We start from the raw sequence: 18406 nt of genomic DNA, 5'->3' as shown, positions 1-18406 counted from the left end.
CAGCGTCACAGGGGCAGTGGAGGGGGTCTGGATGGGATACCCTTCAGAGGGTTGGTGTGGACGCAACGGGCTGAATGGACTGTTTCCACACTGTAGGGATTCTATGATTATGAGGATTTCAGCCTCTCCCCACCCTTCCAGGCACTGAGTTCCATCAGTATTCAAGTTACATTGATTGAAGGCAAACCCATCTTGGTAACAGTGACTATGAAACTACTGGATCATTGTAAAAACCCATCTGATTTACTCATGCCCTTTAAAGAAGGAAATCGATGTCCTTACCTGGAATAGTCTATATGTGACTTCAAGTATACAGCAAAGTAGAATCATAAAGTCCCCTACAGTGCAGAAAGCGGCCATTTGGCCCATTAACACACCAACCATCCTACCCAATTCCCACAACCTTTTATCCTGGCTAGCCCACCTAGCCTACACATCCCCAGATACTACAGAGAAAGGGGAGGTGATGGCCTAATGACATTATCACTCAATCATTAAACAGAGACCTACATAATACTCCAGGGACCTGTGTTTCAATCCTATCATGGCAGATGGTGGAATTTGAATTCAAAATTTAAAAAATCTGGAATTAAGAGTCTACTGATGATCATGGATTCATTGTCAATTGCTGGAAAAACCCATCTGGTTCAATAATGTCCTTCAGGGAAGGAAACTGCCCTCCTTACCTGGTCTGGCCTACATGTGACTCCAGACCCACAGCAATATGGGTGACTCTTGAACTACCCTCTGGGCAATTAGGGATGGGTAATAAATGCTGGCCCAGCTGGTTAGACCCACATCCCATGAATGAATACAAAATTTTGCAAAACCAATCCACTCTGACCTGCACATCTTCAGACTGTGGGAGGAAACCAGAGCACCTGGAGGAAACCCACACAGACACAGGGAGAATGTACAAACTCTGCATAGACAGTCGCCCGAGGCTGGGTTCCTGGCGCTATGAAGTAGCAGCACTAACCACTGAGCCACTGTGTTACCCCAGCTAACTGTTAACCACCCTCTGAAAGGGACGTGTAATACATCCATTTTGAATTTTTATCTCTGAAAAAGAACAGTGTGCAGTGGAGGGAGTGGGGGTGGGGATGTGAGGTGGGGGGGCCATGATTCTCAGCGCAGGTTCTGAGATAGGGCACAGGCAGGAAGGGCTGAACAGTCTCATCCTGTGCGTACACACACTAAACACACACTCACCATAACCTTGTGCTCGCCAGTCAGGTTGGGCGGCTCACACAGGAGCTGGGTCTCCGAGACGGTCAATACACAAGCATTCTCCCCGATTAACACCGTGTAGTTCAGCTTGACGTTTCCAGGAGCATTGGGAATCAGGTTCCTTCCCTACAAACAGAGACAAAGACCAAATGGGTTTCCATCCCACACAGCACCACCAGCCCGTATGTCCATCTCAATGTGTCCCTGCACCATTATTTTGCAAAGGTAAGCCACGGGAGGGTTGAGAAAAGAAAACGCAAACATCGCTGCTGAGAAGTAGACCATTTGGCCCATTGTGTTGAGACTAGCATCACACCCTGTGGAAGGGGCTTAGGGGTGAGGGTGAGCTGTGGTATCAGGGAGGGAAGAGCTACCAGTGAGAGGTGCCCAGTCAGGTGGGCAAATTAAGAGGGTGGGGGAAGATCAAGGGAGAGGGGGAGTGAAAGGAGTAGGGAGAGATGGGAGGGGGTGGGGAAGTGTGAGAGGATGGGCAAAAGGAGAAGGGGGGGAGGGAGGGTGGACAAAAAACCTTTCTCACTCACTCACATACACACACACAAAGACACACACACTTGTGATACACAGCTGTTCATTTAAGCACAAGCCCACTCATATCATTTGACAATATGAACAAATGCAGCTATAACATTAATTAGAAAGAAACTAAAGTAAACTGCAAACGCATGGAAAAGGGGATTTGTATTTGACCTGAGCACAGAAGTGGATACTTTTCAGAAATCTGCAGAGCTCCTGAGTCACACTGACTCACTCAGCCTTGACATCCCCATGGCCTTCCTCATTAAGAGACACAGGGAGGGGACAGTGGCCCCAAGGTGTAGAGAGGGGTAACCAGTCCTGACTTTACTGAGTTCTCACCTTCAGTATAACTGGCGAGCTGGGCTTGAGCTCAACAATTCCGGACGGACTCAGCATCTCAAAGACGGGGTCCGGGTAATAAGTGAATCCCGTCCCATTGATGATCAGCACCGACTGCACGTTGTCCATGACAAAGCCAATCTCGTCAGGCTGAGCTGGACTTTCCAGGGAGGTTCGCCCACTGTTTGCGATGGATGGAGCCTTGCAGATCATGGCAGTGTCATTTAACACCTTGCATTCCTGTGGGAGGAACACAGTTTCTCTTATAAGTTAACAAGCACTCGTATTTAGCTGTAAGACAGTAAAACATCACATGGGAACATTGTCAAACACTGTTTCACAGTGAATCACCATGAAGTAAAATTAGAGAAAACAGCAGCAACAGGCCATTCTGCCCGAAAGTCTGTTTCATCCCACAATTTGACTATGGTCGATCCACTTACTCACCCGGGTTCTGTAACTTTTGATATGCTTGCAAACTAAAATTCTGTCAATGTCAAGGCTCTGAAATGTCTGGGCAAGTCATGGGGACAGTGCTGAGCTGGAAGTTTGAAACTAGGATGAGGTGGGGGAAGGGGAAATGAGGAAGCTGTTGAAGTCCACATTGATGCCCTGGGGTTGAAGTGTTCCGAGGCAGAAGATGAGGCGTTCTTCCTCCAGGCGTCTGGTGGTGAGGGAGCGGCGGTGAAGGAGGCCCAGGACCTCCATGTCCTCGGCAGAGTGGGAGGGGGAGTTGAAATGTTGGGCCACAGGGCGGTGTGGTTGATTGGTGCGGGTGTCTCGGAGATGTTCCCTAAAGCGAGTTGCTAGGAGGTGCCCAGTCTCCCCAATGTAGAGGAGACCGTATCGGGAGCAACGGATACAATAAATGATATTAGTGGATGTGCAGGTAAAACTTTGATGGATGTGGAAGACTCCTTTAGGGCCTTGGATAGAGGTGAGGGAGGAGGTGTGGGCACAGGTTTTACAGTTCCTGCGGTGGCAGGGGAAAGTGCCAGGATGGGAGGGTGGGTCGTGGGGGGCGTGGACCTGACCAGGTAGTCACGGAGGGAACGGTCTTTGCGAAGGTGGAAAGGGGTGGGGAGGGAAATATATCCCTGGTGGTGGGGCCTTGGATAGAGGTGAAGGAGGAGGTGTGGGCACAGGTTTTACAGTTCCTGCGGTGGCAGGGGAAAGTGCCAGGATGGAAGGGTGGGTCGTGGGGTCCCGCGAAGAGCATTAGCAAATTTCAACACCCCCAACCACCCAAGGAGTTTTGTACCGCTCTGGTTCAGATGAAGACCATCTTGTTTGTAGAGCTCCCACCTTCCCCAGAATGAGCCCCAATTATCCAAGAATCCGAAACCCACTCTCCTGCACCATCCCTGCAGCCATGTGATCAACTCCGTAGTCTCTCTGTTCACAGCTTCACTAGCACATGGCACTGGCAACAAACCAGTGTTTGTTCTAGCTCTAAGCTTCCTCCCTAGCTCCCTGTCTTTCTGCCCAAGATCCCCACATTTCTTCCTCCCTGTGTCGTTGCTTCCTATGTGGACCAGATCAGCCATGATCTCACCATCTGGAGATGCGCAGATTAAGTGGACTGGCCATGCTAAATTAGCCATAGTGTCCAGGGATGTGTGGGTTAGCCATGGAAATGCATTGTTACGGGGATAAGGTTGGGTGAGTCTGGTTGGGAAGGCTCTTCAGGGGACAGTGTGGATTTGATGGGCCGAAGGTCCCTGCTTCCACATTGTAGGGATTCTATGATCTTATTGAGTGGCGGAACAGGCTCAAAACAAGATCAGAAGTTGCTGGCAGCATCTGTGAAGAGAAATCTGAGTTAATGTTTCGGGGTCTAGTGACCCTTCTCAGAACAGGCTGAAAGGCCCAACAAGCCTCATTATGCGTGTTAGCCTGTTTCTCTTTAAATAGATGTGCGCTGACCAGTTGGTTGTTGCCACCAATTTCTGATTTTCAGAACTGAAGTAAAAACAACATCGGCCAATGGGAAATAAATTGCCCCACAATGCTCCACACAGACAGAGTTAGAGAGTCATAGACATGTACAGCATGTAAACAAACCCTTTGGTCCAATTGGAGAAAGTGAGGATTGCAGATGCTGGAGATCAGTGTCGAGAGTGTGGTGCTGGAAAAACACAGCTGGTCAGGAGGAGGAGGAGGAGAATCGACGTTTCAAGCATAAGCTTGTGGGCCAAGGGGACTGAGTCCCACCCCCCACCCCCATTTATCTCTTAGTCCCCTTGGCCCACAAGCCTCATTCCTAATGAAGGATTTGTGCTCGAAACATCAATTCTCCTGCTCCTCGGATGCTGCCTGACCTGCTGTGCTTTTCCAGCACCACACTCTTCGGTCCAACTCATTCATGCCGACTATATTTCCTAACCTAATCTCATCCCGTTTGCCAGCATTTCACCCATATCCCTCCAAACCCTTCCTATTCATATACCCATCCAGATGCCTTTTAAATGTTGTCACTGTACCAGCCTCCACCACTTCCTCTGGCAGCTCATTCCATACACGCACCACCCTCTGCGTGAAAAAGTTGCCCTTCGGTCCCTTTTAAATCTTTCCCCTCTTACCTTAAAATCACATCCTCTAGTTTTGCACTCTCCCATCCCATGAAAAGACCTTGGCTATTTCCCCTATCCATGTCCCTCATGAATTTATAAATCTCTATAAGGTCACCTCTCAGCCTCCGACGCTCCAGGAAAAACAGCCCCAGCCTGTTCAGCCTCTCCCTATAGCTCAAACCTTCCAACCCTGGCAACATCCTTATAAATCATGTCTGAATTCTCTCAAGTTTCACAGCAAATTTCCTATAGCAGGGAGATCAGAATTGAGTGCAGTATTCCAATTGTGGCCTAAACAATGTCCTGTGCAGCCAAAACATGACCTCCCGACTCTTATTCTCAGTGCATTGACCAATAAAAGCAAAATTACCAAACCCCATCTTCACAACCTTGTCTACCTGGGACTCTATTGCTCAAACCTCCATCTGCATATCAAGGTTCAGGAACTGCATGTGGTTAAAGATTGAACATTGAGATACTCACATTTGCGGACTGCACGCTGCCATATTTGGCCCGAATCTTTGGCTCTTGTATGGTGACGAGGTTGGTTCCAGTCACAATGAGTGGCGTCCCCCCACTTTGTAACGACACAGGAGCCCAGAGGCAGAGAGAAGAGCACAGAGAGTGAGAGAACAATAGGGGAAAAATTAGCATGCGGGTGAGAAATTAATTCAGCATTCCCACTCCTGGAGGGCTCCATCTCCCTATCATTCCCACACGATTATGCCCCATTTCCGGACTAATGGTATGGCATTTCCTCCAGTCCTGGTGACCCTCCAGTATCTCACATTACAGGCCATTATTGTCACACCCACTGGAGCACTGTCAGCTCATGGGGTCAAGTTCCACTCCAGTCATCTATCCATGTCCAGCTCCAAGCTGCAGGACGCATTACACTGTCAGAGGTGAGGGAATTCCAATGGTAGACAAAACCAAATTTGTCACCTGAGGTATTTTGATGATTAGATGATTAGATTTCCTACAGTTTGGAAACAGGCCCTTCGGCCCAATTAGTCCATACTGATCCTCCGAAGAGTAACCCACCCAGACCTATTCCCCTTAATTAATGCACCTAACTTTACCGGCAACTTAGCATGGCCAATTCACCGGACCTGCACATCTTTGGACTGTGGGAGGAAACCGGACCACCCGGAGGAAACCCACGCAGACACGGGGAGAATGTGCAAACTCCATACAGACAGGCGGGAATCGAATCCAGGTGCTGTGAGGCAGCAATGCTAACCACTGAGGCACTGTGCCGCCCCTGTGAAGGGAAGGAATTCTGCCCTGTGCTGGGCATTGCAAGCAGTTTGATTAATTATGGAAACACGGGTGATTTAATTGATGGGGGATTATCAGTGAAAAGGACGATTCAGTGAGGAGGAGTAAAAACTGTTCAGTGGTATGTGATAACACATCCGAAATGGAACTTGACTAGCCATATCAATACAAGAGTAGGCCAGAGGCTAGGAATCCTGCATCAAATAACTCATCTCCTGACTCCCCAAAGCTTGTCAGGAGTGTGATGGAATACTCCCCACTTGCCTGGATGGATGCAGCTCCAACAACACTCAAGAAGCTCAACACCATCTAGGACAAAGCAGCTCAATTGTTTGCACCCCAGACACCACTTTCAACATTTGTTCCCTTCACCACTGACACACAGGGGTAACATCGAGACAATGCACTGTAGGGATTCACCAGAGCTCCTCAGACTGCACCTTTCTAAACAGTGATCTTCTCCTATCTGGAAGGACAAGGGCAGCAGATACATGCGAACACCTTCAGGTTCCCCTCCAAGTCACTCACCATCCTGACTTGGAAATATATCACAGTTCACTTCATTGTCACTGAATCAAAATCCTGCAAATCGATCCCAGCAGCGCTGTGACCGAGGAACAGGAAAGTCAACCCTTTGGGCCAAAACCCTTCGTCCTTTTAGCCCGAAACATTGACTTTCCTGCCCCTCAGATGCTGTCTGACTTGTTGTGCTCTTCCCGCTTGACATCTATCCACTCTGACTTCCGATATCTGCAGTCCTTACGGTCTCCAGCTGTCTGAGTCCTGTGGATGTACTCAGATGACATTGGACTGCAGCGGTTCAGGAAGGCAGCTCACCACCACCTTCTCAAGGGGCAATTAAGGACAGGCAGTAAATGCTGGGCCCAGCCAGTGATACAGCTCAAGAATGGAAAAAAAGAACTTCAAAACTGCAGACTTTTCAGAAAATGGGGCACTTAATCTTTAAAAACACGCAATCTATCCTACTCAGCTGGATATAAGCAAAACAAATTAATAATGCACAATACGAGTGCAAAAGGCAGTTAACAAAAAACGACATTCACTTTGCTCTTTTGTGCAGGGATTCTCAGAGTGTATCATTAAACCATGAATAATTCCCCAATTCCACTGACAGCTTCCTCTTCTCAAGTTAACACAACGTGACAGCGCCGAAACTCAGGACTCTGCCTGGGGTGGTCTGGCAGCTTAACCTTGCGTGAGAATGCCATCCCGGATAATTGCCCGCTTGGTTATGAAGAAAGCCACTGTCCACGGACAACAGACAGACTGCAATGTCCCTGTGCACGCTGATGGTCAGTCATGGGAGCAGGAGGAGACCATTTCAGCTTCCTCAACCATGTGCACCCACCCGATTCAATCAATCGGAAGACAAATGGAATGCCGGTCTTTATTCCAAAGGGAATGGAGTATAAACATAAGGAGGTCTTGCTACAACTACATGAGGCACTAGTCAGACCACACCTGAAATACTTGGTCCCTTATCCATGGAAAGAGAATCTGGCACTGGAGGCAGTCCAGAGATGGTCAGTCCTGGGTGTGGAGGGGCTGTCTTATGAGGAGAGATTGAGTGGGTCAAAGTCGAGGTCTACATCATGGAAAAAGGCCCTTTGGCCCATCATATCTGTGCTGGTCAAAAACATCCACCTCACTGTTCCAATCCCATTTTCCAAAACCTGACCCATAGCCTTATGTGGTTTGGCATCACAAGTGCACACCTAAATGCTTGTAGAGTCATAGAGATATACAGCATGGAAGCAGACCCTTCAGGCCAACTCGTCCATGCTGATCAGATATCCTAAACTAATCGAGACCCATTTGCCAGCACCCAGCCCATATCCCTCTGAACCTTACCTATTCATGTACCCACACAGATGCCTTTTAAACGTTGTCATTGTACCAGCCTCCACCACTTCTTCTGGCAGCTCATTCCATACACGCACCACCTGCTGCGTGAAAATGTTGCCCCTTAGGTCCTTTTGATATCTTTCCCCCCACACCCTATACCTGTGCCCTCTAGTTCTGGACTGCCCCACCCTTCTTCAATATTTTGAAGGTTTTTCCCTCCCCCACCCTTCCAGGGAGTGAGTTCCAGATTCCCACCACCCTCTGGGTGAATTATTTTTCCCCCACATCCCCTCTAAACCTCCTGCCCCTCATTCTAAATCTATGCCCCTGGTCATTTGACACAAAAACAGAAAAGGCTGGAGAAACTCAGCAGGTCTGGCAGGATCTGTGGTGAGAAGAGGCAGAGTTAACATTTGGGTGCAGTGATCCTTCTTCAGGTCTCAGGTTCTGCAGAAGGGAGGGTCACCAGACCGGAAACATTAACTCTGATTTCTCTCCACAGATGCTGCCAGAGATTTTCCAGCAATCTCTGGTTTTGTTTCAGATTCCCAACATCCACAGTTCTTTTGGTATCCCCCCAGTCATTGATCTTGGAGTTGTACTCATTGGAGTTTAGAAGAATGGGGGGAGTTATTGAAATATAGGACTCTTCAGGGATTTGACAGGGCAGATGCTGAGAGGTTATTTAAGGCATGTCACAGCTGAATGAACCGGTTCTCATTTTGGGATTACGCTTACTTGGACCAGAATCCTCCAATTGACTGATGAATTTACAAAGCAGAAAATTATCCACAGAGGAATGTGTGATGATGCTCTGATACAAGTTCTGCCAGTCACAAGCATGTGATTAAACCACACAGATGAACAGAGATGTGGAACCCTCGCTCTGAAATTCTGATGAGATGGATATCAATCGAAAAGGTCAAAACAGCAAGCAAGACATTGTTGTTCATGAGGGGCTAAAGGGAGACAGAAGCAACGCGTGGAGATGGGGTTTAAGTGTACTTCAGCTGTGATCGAACTCGACATTGACAGCAAAGGCCTGAGGAGATGAGATTGTCTCCCCACTGTTCCTACCTTCCTTAACCCCAGCTGCTGAAGTTAGATGGCATCAGACAAAGGCAGTGCAAGGGTTGCCATAATTTGTCTCACTGCCTTGCTCTCTCTCTGCGACTTGCTCCCCCAATTCTTGGTAAGAGACAGATATATCAATCGTAGAATACAGTACAGTACAGGCCTTTCAGCCCTTGATGTTGTGTTGACCTATTGTCCCACTCTATGATCAAACTAACCTATATACCCTTCACTTTACTACCACACACATGCCTATCCGAGAGTCACTTAAATATGCCTCATGTATCTGACTCTACTGCCACTGCTGGCAGTGCATTCCACACACCCATCGCTCTCTGAGTAACCACTTTCCTGACCCCTTCCTACTGAAAGGTCCATGGGTTAAGATGTCAGATCCAAAACAGATTAGACTGTTCCTTTCCCATCTTTCACTTTTGAGGTTCACCCACTCAATTAGAATGGAGTATCTGGTTAAGAGAGCCCTCCTCAGTTTGAACTAATCTCCAACACCCCTGACCCTGAGTCAGCACACTGATGACCACCCAGTCAATGGCTTAATCATGAATGAATTCATCTCTGTCAACTTCCTAGGGGCTTACCATTGACCTGGATCAGCCAGATACATACTGCTGCTATGAGAGAAGGTCAGAGGTGAGACCATCTGTGGCGCTCCACTTGCCTGAATGAGTGCAGCTCCAAGGAGCTCAAAACTGTGTAGGGTTTTTGTCGAAAAATTTTCCGGGTCTCTCTGAACACAGGACCAGTCCTGAGCTGACTGGAGGATTACAAATGTGACACCGTTTCAGAAAGGGGCAAAGGGTAACACAGGAAACTGTCAGCTAGATGTCAGTTGTAGGAAAACTGACAGAGGCCATAATACAGGATAAGGTAAATATAAACTTAAAGAAAAATAAGTTCATGCTTGACAGTCAACATGGCTTTGTCAAGGGCAGGTCATCTCTGACAAATTAAATTGAGTTCTTTGGTGAGGTGACACAGATAGTGGATGACAGTAGTGCTGTGAATTGCATATTTGGACTTTCAGAAAGCACTTGATATATTGGCAGGTTGGTTAGCAAATTAGGAACGCTTGGGATTGAGGGATCCTTGGCGGCATGGATTAGAAGCTGGGTCAAGGATCAGAAGCAGAGGCTAGGTATAGATGGGCATTTCTCAGACTGACGATGAAAGTGGTGTTGGGACCCTTGCTTTTTCCGACTTATACAAACAATTTGGAGATGCGTGTTGAGGGTAAAATCTCTAAATTTGCAGGTGATACTAAATGAGGAAGAATAGCGAATTGTGAGGATGATGCTGAGCATATTCAGAGGGACACTGACGAGTTGGCCAAATGGACAGACACCTAGCAGATAAATTTCAATGCAGAGAAATGTGAGGAAACGTGGAGAAGTGATACAGGCCCAATAGTAAAACTTTGAGGGGGGTACAGGAGTAGAGGGACCTCACGGTTCACAAACACAATTGTCTGAAGGTGACTAGGCAAGTTGAAACAGTTGTTAAGTAGGCTTGTAGGATCCTTGGATTAGTAAATAGAGACACGGAATATAAAAGCAGGGAAGTGATGCTACACCTCTACAAATCATTGGTCAGACCACAATTGGAGCATCGTGTTTGGTTCTGGGCACTTTATTTACGCGAGATTATTAAAGCTCTGGGGTGGCACAGGGCTCAGTGGTTAATACAGCTGCTTCATGGCATGAGGGACCTGGGTTTGTTTCCAGCTTCTGATGACCATCTGAGTGGAGTTTGCAAATTCTCCCTGTGCCCGCGTAGGGTTCCCAACGGGTGCTCCGGTTTCCTCCCACAGGCCAAAAGATGTGCAGGTTAGGTGAGCTGGCCATGCTACATTGTCCACAGTGTTCAGTCAGGGGTTAAATGTAGGGGAATGGGTCTGGGTGGGCTACTCTTCAGAGAGTTGGTGTGACCTTGTTGGGCCGAAGGGCCTGTTTCCATACTGGGGGATTCTATGATTCCAAGGAGATTTACCAGAATGATACCAGGAATGAGGAATTTTAAATATAAGGATCGATTAGAGAAATTGAGGGTATTTTCTTTGAGTAGAGAAGATCAAGAGGTGACATTATTGTGGTGCTCAAAACTATGAACCTTTTAGACAGGGTAAAGAGGATATTTTGTTTCCACTAATTGGTATGTCAGTAACTGGGGGGGTCACAATTTCAAGATTGTCACCAAGAGAGCTAAGAAAATTCTTTACTCAGAGAGTTGTTAGGATTTGGAATGTGCTGCCTGGGAGAATGGGATTCCACATGAAGTTTTGATAGAGAGCTGGAAATATTCAAAAGGAATTAAGTTAGAAGGCTATGGAGACAGGGCTGTAGAGTGAGGCGAGTTGAGTAGCTCTTTCAGGAGCCAGTACAGGCATGATGGGTTGAATGGCCTCCTTCTGTACTGTAAAATTCTACAATTCTATAAAGCAGCCATTTTGACTGGCACCACATCCATCACCTTCAATATTCGCTCACTTTACCAGTGATGTGCAGATCACAGCAGAGCACGCCGTCCACAAGACCCACTCTTTGGTAAAACCTTCCAAACCCATGACCTCGCCCACCTTCAAAGGCCATAGGAGCCGTGGCACGGGAACAACGTCACCTGAAAGTTCCCCTCAGAAGGCATGCACCGTCCTGACTTGAAGTTAAATCGCCGTCCGGTCAGTGTTGCTGGGTCAAAGTCCTGGGGACTGTGGCTGTTAGCAGCAGCATTACAAGGAGGCAGCTCACCGCCACACTCCACACAGTTTCAATATCAACCTGCTCAATGGTGTTCTCACACAATTTGTAAGTAGGTGGGACTTTAACCTGGGTATCCTGGCTCAGAGCCAGGGACGCTATCACTGTGCCACAACAGCCCCACCTTCAAAGGGTAATTTGGACACAAAAATGTTGGTCTTGCCTACATCGCATTGAAGATCGATAAAAATATATTTCAGACGAGACACAAAAAACCTTAAGAGCTCATTGAGTGGACTTGGCGATGATGAGTGATTCAGTGCCAGGGAATGATGCCAGTGCATCCAAGGAGGCTTTTCTACCCATCATCTGTGTGCTGGCCCTTTGAAAGGGCATTTCCTAATGGGTCACATGGCCAATCCTGCTCTTATACCCTCGCCCTGTAAATTTCACACGGACGTATCCAGCATCTATTGAACATTCGTCCATTCTATGGTAACGAAGCAATTCAGAGCACATCCTAATGGGGGTGGTAAAACACCAAGTTGCAGGAATATTAGGAAAGACGGATTATTGGGAGGGAGATGAACTGGTTTGTTTTTTGGAAGAACTGATACTGAGACTGCTTCATTGAACAGCCTCCTCTGCTGCAAGACTCCACAGTAACAACTTCCTGGGTATCAATACTATCACATCCCCTCATTGATGGGCAGTACGGCAGCTCAGTGGTTAGCACTGCTGCCTCACAGCGCGAGGGACTGGGTATAATTCCGGCCTCGGGCGACTGTTTGTGTGAAGTTTGCACATTCTCCCCGTGTCTGTGTGCGTTTCCTCCGGGTGCTCCGGTTTCCTCCTACAGTCCAAAAGTTGTGCAGGTTAGGTGAATTATCCATGGGAAACTGCCCATAGTGCGCAGGTTAGGGTGGTTTGGCCGTGCTAAATTGCCCCACAGTGTTTAGGGATGTGCAGGCTAGATGGGTTAGCCATGGGGAATGGAGGGCTGTAGAGATAGAATAGAAGGTTGGGTTTGGGTGGTATGTTCTTTGGACGGTTAGTGCAGACTCAATGGGCCGAACAGCCTCTTTCTGCACTGTAGGGATTCTATAGCAATCATCCTCTGGCTACCCATTTTGTTACTGGTTGAAACTGTTTCTTCCAATTTCCTCTGTTAAATGCCACTCCCTCAGGTTTGATGAATGCATGTTCCCGAAGGTGGGGGAGTCTAGGACCAGGAGTCACCATCTGAGGAAACAGGGTAAACCACAGAGAGGAGATATCTTCACCCAGAGAGTGAATTCTCTACCACAGGAAGCAGTTGAGTCCAAAACATTGTGCTGTTCCAAGAAGGAGTTGGATACAACACTTGGAGCTAAAGGGATCAAAAGGATATGGGGGGGAAGCAGGAACCAGGGGGACTGAGTTGGATAATCAGCCATGATGTGTTGAATGGTGCAACAGGGTTGATGGGCCGAATAGCCCACTCCTGCTTTTTTTTAATGTTTCCGTGTTTCCATGAATTTGGAATGATATTGTGGCAAATATGTGCAGAGACGGAGAGTGAAGCGATCCGGTCAGAACAATCATCTGAGCGTTAAGAAACACTGACCTGGAAATGGTCCATTCGGGCTCAATCTTGGAGATGGTGGGATCCTCCGTGTAGTTATACTGTACGTTGGGGTTTAACAGCTCAGCTCTGTTGATGTGGACTCTGATGGAGGCTGGGCCTGTTCCCTTTGCCGATGCAGCTGTGATACAGACAATCTCCCCGGAGGTTCTCCTGAAGTCAGGGGAGAGGGAAGGAACAGTGTCAACTACGGGTGCAACGTGACAGGAGCAGAGTGAGTATAAGGGCGGGGCACAGGAACACATAACCCAAAGGGAGGCTGGTGGGAGATGTAATGTCACTGGATGGATATTCCAGAGCTCTTAACTCATTCTGAGAACACGAGTGAGAATCCCACCATGGCAGATGGTGAAATGTGAATTCAATAAAATCTGGAATTGAAAGCTAGTCTAACGGTGACCAAATAAACACTTGTAAAAATTTACCATCCTTTGGGAAGTCTGCTCTCTGGATCTGCTCTCACCTACATGTGACTCCAGTCCAAGTGATGTGGTGGACTTATAACTACCCTCTGAGATAGTCTCATAGGCCATTCGGTTCAAGGGCAATTAGGGACCAGCAACAAATGCTCATCTTGCTTGTCATGTCTCACGAACAATCTCGTAGAATAAAGGTACAGCATTCCAGATGCTCAGCCTAATGCTTTAGGGACACTGTCTCCAGTCCCACCAGGCAGATGGAGGAATTTAGATTCTGATTCATGTTAAACCTAGAATAAACTGCTGGTCTCCTAGGAACAGGAGTAGGCCATTCAGCCCCTCAAGCCTGTTCCGACATTCAGTGAGACCATAGCTGTGGCTTAACTCCATATACCTGTCCTTGGCCCACATCCCCTAACACCTTTGTTTTAGATTCAGATTTACAACTGATCCAGCATCCACTGCTGTTTGTGGAAGAGAGTTCCGAACACCTACCATCCATAGAGGTGGGAATGAGATCAGCCAGGTGGGCCTCATAGAATGTGGAGTTCCCTGATTGGGGGTGTTAACCTGGTCCAATCAGGGAGCCCTGGCTGACAGATAGCTCTGTGGTCACACCATGGGTGCTGGGGAAAAATAAGCACTACCACAGTTAGGCGGTAGTGTGGGGGAAAATAAAAGAAAAAAAATATAAACAGGAGATTAAGTAAAAAGAGGAGGGTTAGAGATACTTAAAGAAAAAAAACACCCGTGGTGGCTGATTCTGAATGGGGCAGTACTAAACAGAAAACCAGGTGGGATTAATCTAGTTTGGGATGATGATTAGCATGGACTGGTTGGGCCAAGGGGTTTGTTTCCATGCTATATGACTCTATGACTGTTAGCGTACAAATAAACGGAGCCTTGGTGACAGGGATACCAGCCTCTGGGAAATTATTTTATCATCTTTTGTGTGTTGAAGTGCTTCCTAACATCTCTCTTGAACAGTCTGGCCCGAATTTTCAGACGATGTCCCTAGTTTCTGCATCGCCAATCAGTAGAAATACTTCATCTTTATCAACTCTGTCTTTTTCTGTTAATATTTTGAAGACTTCAGTCAGGTCACCCCTTAACCTTCTAAATTCCAGAGAAAACAGAGCTCATTCTTATAATCACTGCTCAAAATTTAGCCCATTAACCTCATTCATAATCGTGTAAATACTGGATTGTTATAAAAAAGCTCATCTAATTCAGCAGTACCCTCTCATGAGGGAATCTGCCTTCCTTATCCAGTCTGGTCTACAAGTAACTCCAGACTAACAGCAAAGGGAATGACTCTTAACTGTCCTCTGATGTGGAACGACTTCACCATAACCTGCTTGAGGGCAATTATGGGCTAGGGAGCTGGCAGAGTCCTTGGTAGATCCTCAGCGCTATTCTTGCCCTCGATACTCACACCCCAACAATAAACGGTAAAAATTACACAATCTTCAGCAGAACATTCACTGGGAAGCTCGATAATTATGGGGGATGAGTAAAAAGTGAGGTCTGCAGATGCTGGAGATCAGAGCTGAAAATGTGTTGCTGATTAAAGTGCAGCAGGTTTGCAGCATCCAAGGAGCAGGAAATTCGACGTTTCGGGCCAGAGCCCTTCATCAGGAATGAAGTTTCCTGATGAAGGGCTCTGGCTCGAAACGTCAAATTTCCTGTTCCTTGGATGCTGCCTAACCTGCTGTGCTTTAACCAGCAACACATTTTCAGCAATTATGTGGGATGGTAAAAGATGCCAAGTTAGACAAAACCGACCTCTTTGGAAGTGACCTTCATCAGTCAGGGCATTGAGTAGAGAAAGTTAGGAAATTATGGTGCAGTTGTATAGGATGATGAGGCCACAATTGGGAGTACAGAGAAACATTGGGGGGGAGCATTTCGTTCAGTTAATCAAATTCTGGATAATCGAATGCTGGATAACATGGTTGAGCCTAGCATCAGGACCTTGCGATCTTACCGGATAATCTGATATTCGGATAATTGAATGCCAGATAATCGAGCTTCCTCTGTATTGTGTTCAGTTTAGGTCACCTTGCTAGAGAAGGATGTTGTTAAACTGGAAAGAATACAGAAGACATTTACAAGGATGCTGCCTGGACTCAAGGGTCTGAGTTATAGGGAGAGGTTGGACAAGCTAGAACTTTTTTTCTTTTGAGCATGGGAGACTGAGGGAGGATGTTATAGAGGTGTATAAGATCATGAGAGGCATGGATAGGGTGAATGCACACAGTCCCATTCCCAGGTTTGGGGAAATCAAGGACTAGAGGGCATCAGTTTATGGTTAGAGGGGAAAGAATAAAAGGGAATCTGAGGGGCATCATCTTTTCACAGAGGGTGGGATGCTTTCAGAATGAGCTGCTGGTGGAAGTGATTGAGGCGGGTACATTAACAACATTTGGACAAATACATGGATACTGCTGAAAATGTGTTGCTGGTTAAAGTGCAGCAGGTCAGGCTGCATTCAAGGAACAGGAAATTCGACGTTTCGGGCATAAGCCCTTCATCAGGCTTATGCCCGAAACGTCGAATTTCCTGTTCCTTGGATGCTGCCTGACCTGCTGCGCTTTAACCAGCAACACATTTTCAGCTCTGATCTCCAGCATCTGCAGACCTCACTTTTTCCTCAAATACATGGATAGGAAAGGATTAGAAGGATGTGGGCCAAGTGCAGGGAAATGGGGTTAGCGTAGATGGACATTATTGTCAGCATGGACCAGTATGGGTCAAAGGCCTGTCACTGTGCTGTAGGATTCTATGACCAAGGCTGCCCTGAAAATAATGAAGGGCTCTGGCCCGAAACGTCGAATTTCCTGTTCCTTGGATGCTGCCTAACCTGCTGTGCTTTAACCAGCAACACATTTCCTGCACTGAAAATAAGGATATTTGCGTAATCTGATTTTACCTTTTGAATTGACAGATGGCATTGTCTCCAACGTAAGCTTTCACTGAACTTCCTGCATCCAGGTGTACCCCCACGATCGTCACCTGACTGCCTCCAGACACAGGTCCCTGGGACGGGATCACCCTGTTAAATCTCGGAGTCTTGGGAAGGGAAGGAAAAGGAAAGCATTTATCTTACTATCACAACGGCGCAGTGTCTGGAGAGTGACAGACAGCGAGAGAGAGTCAGAGAGAAGGTGGGCAAGAAAAACAGGCAGAATCTGAGAGGGAGATGTGGGAGAGAGGAGAGGCAGAAGGAGAGAGAGAGAAACAGACAGAGAGAGGGAGGAAGAGCGGGGGGGAGAAAGAGAGAAGGGCGAGAGACCATATGTGTGAGAGACAGAGGGGAGAAACAGTGTGTGTGAGAAAGAGAGAGAAGGGAAAGAGGGAGAGTGCTTTTGTGCATGTGAGAGAGGACAAGAGAGAGAGACAGAGAGAAGGGAGAGAGGGGCGACAGGGGAGAGAGAAAGGAGAGACCGTCTGTGTGAGAGACAGAGGGGAGAAACAGTGAGTGTGAGGGAGAGAAGGGGGGGAAGTTGGAAGAGAAAGCATCAGAGAGGGGAAGGGAGAAGAAGAGAAAGAGAAGGGAAAAAGGAAGGAGAGTGTGTGTGAGACACAGAGGGGGAGCGGTGGTCAGAGAGAGGGGGCAGAGAGAGAGGCGAGACAGGGAGAGAAAGAGAAGAGAGTGTGTGAGAGAGAGACAGAGATAGAGCATGGGCAGAGAGGCAGAGTGAGAAAGGCAGAGTGAGAGAGAGCTGCCTGCACCCAGGGGTCACCCACTCGCCCTTTGAACTAACAAGACCCTCAAGGGACAATTATTGAGGTAATCCCATCAGTACTGATATTGTACCCCCGGTGGGGGAAGGGTCATGCCCTGCAGGAAGGTTCAACCCCTTAAGCTGGGGCACCAATGGGGAGGGTAGATTGGGTGTCCGCCAAGGGAGGGCTGGGGTTTAGTCCCCTTTCGTCTCCTCTTGGCCTATCAGAAGTCAACACTCTTCTGCATCAACACGTTCTCCCCCCCAACCCCAATAAATTAATCGCCACCGAGCCGCAGCCTCAGATTCTGTAAGCCAGTCCGTACCTCCCCTTCCTTATCCAAGACCACTCACCCTGTTCTCACGCCGTGCGATGTGACAGCCCGCAGTCCCGGACATGGCCACTGCTACCCACAGGCACTGCTGAGCTGTTGGCCGTCCAATCACTCGGTAGCTCTCTGTGACTGGCCTTCACCCCCACCCCCCGCACTCCAGGTAGAGACATTCCACCTTAAAGCAATTAGCACTGCTCCCTGCACTATACCACTGGAATGCTGAGTGGGCTGCCCACAAGACCATACGATGGAGGAGCAGAATTAGGCTATTTGGCCCATCGAGTATGCTCCACCATTCAACCATTTCTGACTTGTTTGTCGACCCCATTCTCCTGCTGTTTCCCTGTAACCCTTAATCCTCTCATTAATCAAGAACCTATCTATCTCTGCCTTAAAGGCACTCAGTGACTTGGCCTCCACAGCCCTTTGCAGCAATGAGTTCCCACAGATTCAGTAACCTCTCTCTGAAGAAATTCATCCTCATCTCAGTCCTAAAGGATCATCCCTTCACCTTGAGGCTGTGCCCTTGGGACCTGGCAAACATTTTCTCCGTATCCATTACCCAGGACTGTCAGTAAGTGTCAATCAGATTCCCCTTCAATCTTCTAAACTCCATCGACTACAGACCCAGGGTCCTCAACCACTCCTCATATGACATGCCTTTCATCCCTGTTTCTTGTAAACCTCCC

General features: G+C 47.7%; 1 protein-coding gene across 3 annotated transcripts in view; it reads right to left on the bottom strand.

Annotated features, from left to right (window-relative positions):
- The window catches only part of LOC132822232 (plexin-A1-like), a 541551-nt gene that overhangs the window by 101382 nt on the left and 421763 nt on the right, over positions 1-18406 (bottom strand). For 2 of the 3 annotated variants that reach the window (XM_060835337.1, XM_060835338.1), the window contains exons 15-19: positions 16587-16726; positions 13218-13388; positions 5163-5256; positions 2107-2346; positions 1213-1356 (exon numbers count right to left, since the gene is read on the bottom strand). In XM_060835337.1, the coding sequence (XP_060691320.1) occupies positions 1213-1356; positions 2107-2346; positions 5163-5256; positions 13218-13388; positions 16587-16726 (789 nt within the window). The remainder of the gene's footprint in view (positions 1-1212; positions 1357-2106; positions 2347-5162; positions 5257-13217; positions 13389-16586; positions 16727-18406) is intronic. The other variant, XM_060835340.1, reaches the window with a different exon arrangement.

Source organism: Hemiscyllium ocellatum, chromosome 14 (genome assembly GCF_020745735.1).
Source record: "Hemiscyllium ocellatum isolate sHemOce1 chromosome 14, sHemOce1.pat.X.cur, whole genome shotgun sequence".
NCBI classification, from domain to species: domain Eukaryota; kingdom Metazoa; phylum Chordata; class Chondrichthyes; order Orectolobiformes; family Hemiscylliidae; genus Hemiscyllium; species Hemiscyllium ocellatum.
Note: the sequence above shows the minus strand (reverse complement) of the source record. Positions and strands in the feature narration are given on the sequence as shown.